This window comes from Musca domestica, unplaced genomic scaffold, assembly GCF_030504385.1.
Source record: "Musca domestica strain aabys unplaced genomic scaffold, Musca_domestica.polishedcontigs.V.1.1 76, whole genome shotgun sequence".
Taxonomy (NCBI): domain Eukaryota; kingdom Metazoa; phylum Arthropoda; class Insecta; order Diptera; family Muscidae; genus Musca; species Musca domestica.
The window spans coordinates 1,955,762-1,967,869 of NW_026712396.1; the positions used below are offsets into that span (position 1 = coordinate 1,955,762).

At 38.0% G+C, this 12,108-nt stretch overlaps 1 protein-coding gene across 2 annotated transcripts in view; it reads left to right on the forward strand.

The window, feature by feature from the left end:
- The window catches only part of LOC101901513 (uncharacterized), a 42,670-nt gene that overhangs the window by 24,702 nt on the left and 5,860 nt on the right, over positions 1-12,108 (forward strand). For both annotated transcript variants that reach the window (XM_005178134.4, XM_011292029.3), the window contains 7 exons: positions 5,166-5,487; positions 5,552-6,761; positions 6,819-7,178; positions 7,238-7,695; positions 9,709-9,807; positions 9,878-10,188; positions 10,244-10,523. In XM_005178134.4, the coding sequence (XP_005178191.1) occupies positions 5,166-5,487; positions 5,552-6,761; positions 6,819-7,178; positions 7,238-7,695; positions 9,709-9,807; positions 9,878-10,188; positions 10,244-10,523 (3,040 nt within the window). The remainder of the gene's footprint in view (positions 1-5,165; positions 5,488-5,551; positions 6,762-6,818; positions 7,179-7,237; positions 7,696-9,708; positions 9,808-9,877; positions 10,189-10,243; positions 10,524-12,108) is intronic.

The following is a 12,108-nucleotide window of genomic DNA, read 5'->3' on the forward strand; positions in this document are numbered from 1 at the left end:
ACATTTCAACATTTTCTAAAAATTATCCCATATTAAGTGAAGAAAGTAACCAATATAATCCAAACCTGGCAAGTCACACTATTTATATCATATTTAATTAAGTCCGATACGAAATGTACAATATTGGCCCATTCCTTCGGAACCTAGTCCATAGAGGGTTAACAATTTGAATAATCATAGCAGAAGTCAAAATATACTTATAAAAACCGAACATTGGCTGAGGAAATACAATGGGAAGTACTTGGAATACAAACTCTTTTTAACTTATGTTTTTGGAAGGTACCCATCGATCAAAAGTGATATGGTGTGGGATACGTTATTTATATAATGAATACTTTTGATTCTTCCCAGCAAATTTCAAACCTGGTTATCAATCTTTTATATTAACAAGGGTTACTTAAACTCCATTAAAAAAAGTATTTGATTATCAGCTTCGGCCAATTAAAGTCCTTACATAAGTACTTACTTAAAGGCTTTTACTGTTAATTATTTTTAATTATTTCTTGCGACATATCCTTGTTAATATATGGGTTTATATACCCAGATTTGTAATAAGAATTTTTGCTGGCTAAACATTCTCTATATTTCAATTAAAGTAAAAATTAACAATAATAGTAATTTTAATTATAAAATTTCAGTTCAAAGATTCATTGGAAGTATATTTATGTACATTGATATTTTATTTTAAAAATAAACAAAAAAATTAAATTGTTTTTTTGCATGCCAATCTAAATTTTTTTGAAAAATCATATTTTTTTGGAAAACTTTTTATCCTTTTGTATGTTAGAGTATATGTTTTATTATGTGTTAAGTGTCTATAATTACTAATACTATCACTACTATTACTAACACAATTAACTAAATACTGTCACAACATTTTATCCTTAAACCTGGTCATCAGAAAAAAATATATTTAGTAAAACATCAGGGCTGTGGAGTTGAGTTGCTCGAGGGTAGACTAACAGCAAAGTCATGGAATGAAAAGTATTGGGAATATTGGTATACCATTTCATAAAAACAACAATCCTACCTAATAAACAAAGCAAAGATGCATTTTTTATCGGAAATAATTTTCGAGAAATGACTATAATTTTCTTCACAAATGTTATGAAAATTACGTAATTTCCAAAATTACAAAAAAAATTAATAATAATAAATAAATAAATAAAAATAATAATGAATAAATAAAGAACGAGTAAGAAAAAATCAAAATTCGAGCGGGGCCGACTATATGATACCCTACACCTTTATGTATATTTAGTAGAGCTCCTGTAACAAAAGAATTTATTTGAAGTAAATCATACCACCTATCAACATTTGGCTTTAGAGCAGTTATAGTTTGGTTTCAGAGGGAACTAATATATGGGAGGTATATCCAATTTTAAATCGATTTTCACTAAATGTTGACTTAGATATTTTTATCTTTTGTACCAAGTAATATTGCTATAGAGAGCTTGATATCAACTCGAGAAGGATTATTTAAAAAAACATATCGGAGCCGAGTTCCACCAAATTAAAACGTACGTCACGAAATTCACTCCATTTGGGCTGATATTTGCACCTGGTTGAAGATATATAGGGGAGCTACATCCAAATCTGAACCAATCTCGATAAAATTTGGCATAGGTATTTCCAAGCTCTATATGATATTTGGTACCAAATATCATTGTTGTCGAATGCATATTACGAATATGAGGGACTTAAAACCATACGAAAACATATATATGACAGCTAAAGCTATGTCTGAATCGATTTTATAATGAGAGCTACATTCACATCTGAGCCGATCTCGCTAAAATTTGGCAAAGGTATTTCCGAGCTCTATAAGATATCAGGTACCAAATATCATTGTTGTGAAGTGCTTATTACCCATGTGAGGGACTAAAATCTCAAATCGGTTGAAACACATATATCGGAGCTATAGCTATGTCTAAACCAAAATTCACCAAATTTGATGTACTTGCTTCTAGACTGAATTCGGTGGGATGTGCCAAAATGCAGATCATTTGGACTGTTAATGGCCATTTGGTGGACAATTAACCCGAAATCGGTTGAAGATATATAGGGGAGCTATATCTAAATTTGAACAGATTCTCACCAATTTCAATAGGGTCCATCCTTGGGCCAATCAAATATTGTTTCAAAAATGTCATCTCAATTGGATAATAAATGCGACCTGCATTTCGTTCATAAGAATGCATGAACAGACGGACGGACTGACATGCATAAATCAACTCAGAAAGTGATTCTATAAAAATCTTCAAAAGGAACTATGGATCTATCTCGCTTCCTTCTCCATGTTACAAACAAACGCACAAAGACATTATAGTTTAGATTTTTTTTCGAATAGATCACCTTTGGCGCGAATTAAGGCCTTCAAACGGCCAATGAAACCGTCACACGCTGTCCGAATGTTGCTCTGCGGTATTTTGGCCCATTCCCGGCAAAGCGCTTGCTTGAGGTGATCGACAATTTGGTATTTTTCAGTGCCAACCTTTCTTTCCAAAATACTCCAGACACAATAGTCCAACGGATTGGTATCCGGAGATTTTGGTGGCCATTGTGCGAGGGAAATGAAGCGAGAAACATCATTTTGTAACCATTCTTGGGTGGCGCGTGCTGAGTGGGATGGTGCTGAGTCCTCTTGGAATGTCCAAGGTCTGCGGCCAACACGTTTGCATGCCCAAGACTTTAATACACCACCCTCTAGAATATTTTCGCGATAATATTCGGCATTTATTCTTATACCATGGTCGATTATTACGAGCGGAGAGCGACCATCGGCTATTATGGCAGGCGGCCCACACCATGAACATGGCCGGCGCTTGAGTTCTGGTGGCCAACCGAAGATGCACATTTTCAGCTGACCTCTTTGGCAAGTAAATACGATCATTTTGTTTGTTTACAAACTGCTGGACAACGAATGTTTTCTCTCTCGTCGGAGAAAACCAAATTCGCCAGTTCACCACTTTCGGTCAAGCGAAGCAACTCTTTAGCTCTTTTGAGTCTATTTTCTGTTCGATGGTACGAGACACAAAAGATTTATTCACATTTAAATACTGGAGTGCTCTAACGATATCCACTTGTGGTGTGTCCAGCCAAGTATAGAAAAATAACACTATCACGCTTGAATTCCATCAGGAATAAGTTTTTTTTTCTGGAAAATTCTCACCAAAAACCTTTTGTACGCTTGTAAACAATATAATGAACTGTCACTGGAATATTTTTAACAGCTGTCGGACGAGTGTCTTAGAAATGACAGCAATCTGAAGTTGGTTGCAGTTTTTTCATCTCACTCTGTATTCTTGATTAGCGTCTGTCCGTCTGTGGGAATGACTATAGCTTCCGGACAATATGAAGTAGTTTGATAAAATTTTACTCAAATGTATATTATGTTTGCAGGAATTTTGGTACTCAAAATGGGCCGCGGAGATCCACATTTTGGTATAGCCATCTTATAATAATACCTCCCTATTTTCGGTATTTTGATGATTTAAGCGACTTTATTCACCGGAATTGTTTTAAATTTGGTATTTGTAGTTCGTAATGGATAGTACAGCCTATGATGGAAAATTGTCTGTGCAGGACCACGTCTTCGTATAGCGTCCATATAACGGTACCTCCCTATATTCGGTATTTTGATGATTTAAGCTACTTTATTCGCCGAAATTGTTTCAAATTTGGTATGTGAAGTTCGTAATGAATACTACAGCCTAAGACAGAAAATTGTCTGTACAGGTCCACGTTTTGGTATAGCCCCCATATAATAGTATCTCCCTATATTCGTAATCTTGATGATTTTAGCGACATAAATTACCCGTATTTTGTTTCAAATTTGGCATTTGAAGTTCGTAATGGATACTACAGCCTATGACAGAAAATTGTCCACGCCTTCGTATAGCACCCATAGAACGGCACCTCCCGATATCCGGTATTTTGATGATTTTAGCGACATTATTCACCGGAATTGTTTCATATTTGGTATTTGAAGTTCGTAATGGATACCACAGCCTAAGACAGAAAATTGTCTGTGCAGATCCACGTCTTCGTATAGCCCCCATATAATGGTACCTCCCTATATTCGGTATTTTGATGATTTTAGCCACATTATTTACCGGAATCGTTTCAAATTTGTCATTTGAAGTTCGTGATGGATACTACAGCCTATGACAGAAAATTGTCTGTGCAGGTCCACGTCTTCGTATAGCCCCATAGAATGGCAGCTCCCGATATTCGTTATCTTGATGATTTTAGCGACATTATTCACCGGAATTGTTTCAAATTTGGTATTTGAAGTTCGTAATGGATACTACAGCCTATGGCAGAAAGTTGCCTATATTGGTCCACGCCGTCGTATATATCCTAATTCGGTATTTTTAAGATTTTAACTGAATTTTTATTTTTTTTTGAAAACTGCCAAATTTGTTAACCGAATTTTTAACGGATATTATTTTTTTTGAAAATTGCCAAATTCGTTCCAAATTATGGAGGGTATTTAAAGTTCGGTCCGACCGAATTTACAGCTTTTTGGCTACTATAGCTTAAATATGTTTACTATCGTATTCCGAAATATTGTCGATGTCGGCTATGACAAAAAATGGATTTTAGTCAGAAAAATCGAAATCTGAATCAGTGTGCGCCGTTGACTTATATATCTCATTTCACTAGAAATTTTGGAATTTTTTCATTAAAATTGAAAAGAGTTTCAGTTATTTGAAAAATGGGTTCTTAATACGGAAATTCTGCTTTTGAATGTCTATTTGTATATAAAACTTTCTTTCGGGAAACCCAACTCCTCCGGCCTGATACCAATACAAACTGCCCGCCCACCTAATTTAAAACATCAACCCAAACCAACCACCCCCCAAAACACAATAAAAATTAAAAAAAGCTATACAAATCTTTCATTGTAATTTCATGTTAACATATTTTGGTATTTTCTTTTTTATATTTTGTTGTAAAACTTATTTAAAAAAGAAATATGTAAAAAATTCTGCTTGAGTAGCAAAGCTTCAACAATGCATGTTAGATAAAAAAAAACAATTTTCTCTAAATGTTAAATATTTGATGTCCTTCCAAGGAATAATAAATAACCACAAAACTAATACCTTATTTTTCTTTTTTTTTCATACCACCCCTATCTCCCTCCCTTCCACCGCCTGCAGAGAATTTAATGTGCCTAGTCTACACTTTCCGGGTCAGGTCCACAAGTGGCGTTTGTCACAACTGCTGCAAAAGGGAACATTGCGGGCCCATGATTCCTTTTTAAGCGATTTGGCTTTGGCAGCTAGATTTTTGGTGATCACCGCTCGTGGCCGTATATTCTCACATTTCTTCTCCGTTTGTCATGCAATCCATGCCCTGCTGCATGGCCTCATCAAATTGGTTGATATGTTTATTGGAGTGCCGGCATTGCTGGCCCACAATTTGGACTACAAAATCAAGGAGGAACGATGTCGTTTTTTAATAGCCGAGCTGGTGTGTAGGGTAAGTGTAACAAGTCTCCAAAAACCATTTTTTAAATTGATTTTTCCTCCTCTCTCCTTTCCAGCCCGAATTCGAGGACTGCCTGGACGGGCTGTGCTCCTATGTCCGCAAAATGCTGCGCCGCGCCACAATGGAGAAATTCGATTTTAACAGCTGTGAAAGTACACAGCCCGTGCCATATCTATTCCTCACGCCGAAAGGTCAAGAAATCGATTTGCGTCTCTTTTGTCGCGATATCATGCGCAAGGCATTGCCCATTTTGATTGGCATATTGGAACGTGAAACCCGTGGTTGGTTTCTACATTTCCGTGAACGTTTGATAGGCGAATTAAGAGATAAAAAATTGACCGACAAGGAAATTGAGGAGGAGGTAAACGAGGCTGTTATGAAGGAATATTTGCAGAGAGTCTACACCTCGATTATGAATAATCCCAAACTGGCCGAATTGGGTCATGGCATACCCGAGCTGTTGGTGCAACAGGCTCAGGCAGTGGTCATAATGTACAAGGCCGTGGAAAAGGTACAGAATGACATTAAACGATCACGTGAAGATCATGAGAAATGTTTGGCCAATGACCATGCAGTGCTGTCGCGAGTGGCTCCATGGTTAAGGGCCAAATTAAGGCATGCCGAGGAGTCAAAACTCTCCAAGTCTGCTTGGTCGGCCCATGAGGAGGCCTTGAAGATGTGTACGAAACAAAATCTGCATCAAACGGCCTACTTCCTTAGTCGTGATTTGGCCTTTATGAAGGAACGCGAACCGGTACTCCTAAAGGAGCTGAAAAATGCCAAAACTCCCACGCGCAGTTTCCAGTGGGCCTGTCGCATTTGGTCTCCCAAGTCGTGGATAATCAAACGGAATTTTCAAGGACAATCGGATATCATACCCACGGTAATAAGTCAACAGGCCACCTCCATTGTTACACCACGTTCGGATCCCTCGCAACCGGTATTTTTGGTGGAAAAGGAAATCATTCGGACCACAAGTACCCGCTGGCCATTTTGGCGTCTACTGAATCTCATGCAACGAACCTGGTGTTGGACCTGGAATATGATGTTTCTCTTGGGCATCCTGGTGCCCTGGTGTAGTCCCCTGAGTCTGAGAGCCCTATTCTGTGTTAAGCCTTTCATGCCTGATTTAGAACTGTCGCAAATTAATGGAACTCTATTTCCGCGCAAGACAAGCATAACACAGACTATGGCATCGAGGTTGATAGAACTATGGCGTCACATATCAAAATCGCGGACACATTTCGAAACGGAGCCGGATACGGGTAAATATTTGAAGTAGATGTTTTTTGGCGTGATTAATCTCTCTATTCTCCCCTTAGGTTTTATTGGCAAGGGCTTTACGCGCAACCTAAACCGTGTTTGGAACTACTTTGTAAAGGGTTTTCTTGGGACGGTGGTCATATTGTTTGCCTTTCCGCTGCTCTGTTTGGCCACCAGCCTTTTGAGCATTCTACTTGCCTTAACTGCCCCCTTTTGGATACCAGTCTTCACCATACTCCTACACATCTATATGATATTAATCTATGATCTCGATTCGCCGGATAATACTCGTAACCGTTACTGTATACTGCTGGAGGCATTGATATGGAATATTCTAATACAGGGCTGTGTGCAGCCCATTGTGGCTGTATTTGTGGCCAGTGTTGTGTGTCCCCTGGTATCGGGTATTATACTGATAGGTGAGAGCGAAAATAAATAAATCCCTAGAAATTAAATTTTAATATCCGTTTTTTTCCAGTTGGGGTCATACGTTACTCTCTGCGCCTGTTCTGGGACTCGCTCACCTTCCATTTGTTCATTAAGAAATGTGGCCGTATACCAGCCTCCGATAGTTTGGTGGTCAAACGTATTGCCGGACCGGGTTTAGCTTTAGATTATTATTTCGTTATACGCCCGGAACAGGCCTTGGCTGCCTTTGAAGCCAAAATGGAATTGGATGAATTGCAAGCCTATCAACATGCCATGGAACGCATAATACTTACCCCACAAAAAGATTTTTCACAATTTGTCGAAGCATGCTTTGGCCCATTTTCGGCTCAACTATCCAAGTCGGGTCCCTATTTGGCACTGGATCGTGAGGCCCAAGATTTGACTGCAACACTGCATGAAAAGTTGGAGAAACGACGCCGTGAGCTACAGACAAATTTAACGTCTCAGGTGAAATCGCGCATTAAATTAACCACAAAGGAATTAAAGGTAGGATTGAATTTGATTTTTTGCTTGCGATTTTGCCTTGATTGCAGAGAGAAGAGTAATGATGTCGAAAAAATAATGATATCTTCAATATTTTCAAAACTAAGAAATATCTATAGATAAGAGATGTCAGAGATAAAGCAAGTTGTAAAGAATCGCCGATTTGTATTGGAAATTGTGACCCTTTATGGGTGATGTACCAGAATGGGTTAGCAGATGTATGTCATCTTCACAACAGATCTTGCTTAAGCAAAAATGTTAGTGTGTGGGAGATTTGAGAGATGGATATTGGTATTTGGATGCTTATTTCGCTTTATTTGAACGTTTTGGTTATTCAAAATTTTAACCCTTTGTGGGGGAGGTACCACAAGGAATGGTCCGATCTCTACCATCTTTCTAGCAGATCTTGTGTTGATGGAAATATAGGGATGTGCCAAGTCTGAAAGGAATCCGGCGATATTTTCGCGTTTTATGAGCTTTATGGGTGCACCAAAATTTTGACTCTTTCTGGGGGAGGTACCAGAAGGAGAGGACCGATACATCCCATCTTCACTCCAGGTTTTGGGCTAATAAAAACATTGCGATGTGTGTAAATTGAAGAGAACCAAATGCTTATTTTGGGTTTTATGATCGTTTTCGTTATTAAAAATTTTGACCCTTTTTGGGGAGGTACCAGAAGGAGTGGACCGACATTTCCCATCTTCACACCAGGTTTTGGGCTAATAAAAATATTGTGATGTGTGTAATTTGAAGAGAACCGGATGCTTATTTTGGATTTTATGATCGTTTTGGTTATTCAGAATTTTAACCCCATGTGGGGGAGGTACCAGAAGGAATGGCCCGATCTCTACCATTTTTATAACAGATTTTGTGTTGGTGGAAACATTGGGATGGGCCAAGTCTGAATAGAATCGGATGTTTATTTCGTGTTTTATGAGCTTCATGAATATTCAAAATATTGACCCTTTGTAGGGGAGGTACCAGAAGGAGTGGACTGATATATTCCTTCTTCACACCGGACCTTAGGCTAATAAAAATATTGTGATGTGTGTAATTTGAAGACAATGGGGCACTTTACATTTTATAAGAGTTACAATTATTCAAAATTTTTAACCCTTTGTGCGGGAGGTACTTGATGGAGTGGACCGATATTGTCCATTTTCGTACCTGACCTAGCATTAATGCAAATATTAGGATGTGCAAAGTTAGAGCAAAATCGGATTATCCTTTCTCTTTTTGTGCAGTAAATTATTTTCTTTGAAAATGTAGACATTTTGTGGGGGAGGGAGGAAGGAGTGAACCGATATTGCCCATCTCCGAACTCGATATAAGTTTGACAATAGTATTACGATGTACCAAGTTTGGATCAAATCAGATACTCCCTTCAAGAGTTATCGTGTACACCAGCCAACCGACCAGACAGACGGACAGAAATACCTAGGGTCTAAAACCTTTATTTCGAGGATGGTCGTATCAAATGATATATACCCTCTGTAGCTATAGACTGAGCCTGTAGCCATATGACTGAGTGTATAGCCATACGACTGAGGGTATAAAAAGGTGTTTCAGATTTTTTTTGTAAGACTTTGTAAAGTTCACTTGTTAATAGAAGTCCTCAGTTGATGAGAGCTTTTAAGAGGTATTTTATAGAGCGACACATTATTTTGGATCTTTTGCATATAGAAGGCCCCTTGGAGGTTTTAGCCATAGATGATTTTCTAAGGGTCTTCTGTAAACAGAATAGTTTCTAAGAACCTTCTTCAAGCCTTTGGAGTATCCTGTAGGAAGAAATCATCTTTAAATAGAGTTAGAGAACATAAAACGAATTTGAGGTAATTGAGGAAGATCTCCATGCGCACTTTTCCTCTATATCTTTTAGAGTCTTACCCCAAGGACCCTTCGTGCTTTTGGATCACGCAATGCTTTATTCTCGTGGGCTTCAAGACATTCCAATCGATTCTCCGGAAACAGCACCTTATTAATTTTCCTATTTTCTTTTTATTCTTCCATTCACAGATTGCCATACAACTTGCCGCCCATATCTTGGAGAAATACTATCCGTCTCATATTATAGCTAGATTATCCATAAGCGAAGAAGAATTTTGGGATAATAAGGTGAGACCCACACAAATAACCCTAAGAAGGACCAATAAATAAATTCAATCTATTTTTCTCTTTCTTCCAGGGCTTAACCGTCAACGATTGGCCCGGTTTAGCCGGTCTCATCTATACGGAAATATTTAGTTTAGATTTTCTAACGCCACTCTTAGAGAACGATACCCATTTCAAATTGGAACCACATCCGACATTGGATCTGTCACGCTACAGTGAAATGGTACAGAATGCCACCGATGTTATTGGTTCCAAGGGTTTAGATTTACTGGGTAATGTCTATGCTCCGCGTGGTAATGTCCAGGTACATTTACCATTTCTGGAGGTGACGGCATTTAATCCTCGGTCGAGAATAACACTGAATTTTAGAAAGCCCGATAAGAGGTAAGTCTCTTTACATTGATGGTGGTGGTTTTTTATAATATTTCTCTGTTTACAGGGACATGTCTGTCGGCTTGACCACACCTCGCGTACGCGCCCATCGTGCAGCTCAACAAACAAAAACACCTGAGACCAAAAAACCCTGGCGTCCCTGGAAGAAGAAAGTCGATGAGAAGAGTGTCACCGAAAAACTTTTAATACCTCTGCCAGTGCCGCATCCTGTACATATAGCGATTAATATTTACAATCGTGATGCTGAACATCCCATACCATTGGATTCGGAATTGGTGTGGGAAATCTTGAAATCCATCGAGGATTGCCAGGGTGGTGATGCAATGGTAAGTGTGGGAAAATTCCGCATAAAATTTTCATGCACCTGTAGGTCTTGAAATTTCCTAAAAAAAGTCCTGTAAGAGACTTGTAGAAAAAGGTCCCCGGTCAATAGTATTCCTGAGAATAACCTTTGTCAAATGACCTATTAACCACAGAGGGCTTTTAGAATGTCTCTAAATCTAAACACCTGTAAAAGATCTTCTGTAGCAGCCTTTTAGAAGTTATTCTGAGAACATGCTAATGGATTAAAGTTTTCCGAGTGAATCAGTTGTCGACAGTTCGATGAAGCAGTGCATCGTTAAACCAAACCAAATTCTGACAACTGAAAAACCTTCTAAAGACATTTTATACATAGAGACAAAGACAAAAAATGGTATTCGATATAAGATACTATTCAGAGAACTCTATTGACAAAAATATTTCCAGATGTTTTTAAGGATAGAATATTTATTTCCTGACTATCTTCAAGAAACCTACAGACAGATAGAGGTGCATAAAAGCTTCTAAAACTATAGAATCCTTTTCAGTGACTTCTGTACTTGCAGGAGAAGGTCCCCGGTCAATAAAATTCCTGATCATATTCTCCGCAATTGACGACGCTTAAAAGTTATTCTAGACATAAATTGATAGCTTCCAGATACAGGGGTTTTAGGACGCATCTAGATATAGAGAACCTTTAAAATACCATTAAAATACAGAATACCTGTAAAATGTCTTCTGTAGAAGTCTTTAAGAAATTATTCTAACAACATGGACTGCAGCCTTTCTTTAACTGAAATACCTTTCAAAAATCTTCCATACATAAAATATCTCCAGGTTAGTCCGCAAATCAAAAATGGTATTCTTTATACCACCATTTACCATTCAGAGGAATTTATTGACAAACAATTTTCCTCCTGAGGCCGTTTGTGTACAGACTATCTTCCGGAAGAATATCTTCAAAAGGTATAGAATACTTCGTTTGAGGGTCTAATACATAGGGAATATCTTGAGGAGCCTCCGTACATAGATGCTACGTTGAGGGATTCTTATAAATAAAATACACTTTGAAGTTCTCCCTTACATGGAAGACCGTTTGAGGATTTTGTAATTATTGAAAGCCTTTTGAGTATCTCCTATACAATAAACACCTTCTAAGGGTCAACATACTTAGAAGATTTTCGAGAATCTTTTTATACCCTCCACCATAGTATGGAGGGTATATTAAGTTTGTCATTCCGTTTGCAACACATCGAAATATACTTTTTAGACCCACAAAGTATATATATTCTCGATCAGCATACAATTCTATGTCGATTTAGCGATGTCCGTTCGTCTGTGGAAATCACTCTCGCTTCCGAACGATATGAAGTATTATGTCTGCAGGACTATTGGTATTGAAAAGGGGCTATGTAGGTCTACGTTTTGGTATAGCCCCCATATAATGGTACCTCCCCATTTTCGGTATTTTGATGATTTTAGCGACATTATTCGACGGAATTGTTTTAAATTTGGTATTTGAAGTTCGTAATGGATACTATAGCCTATGACAGAAAATTGTCTTTGCAGGTCCACGTCTTCGTTTAGCCCCCATATAAAGGTACCTTCCTA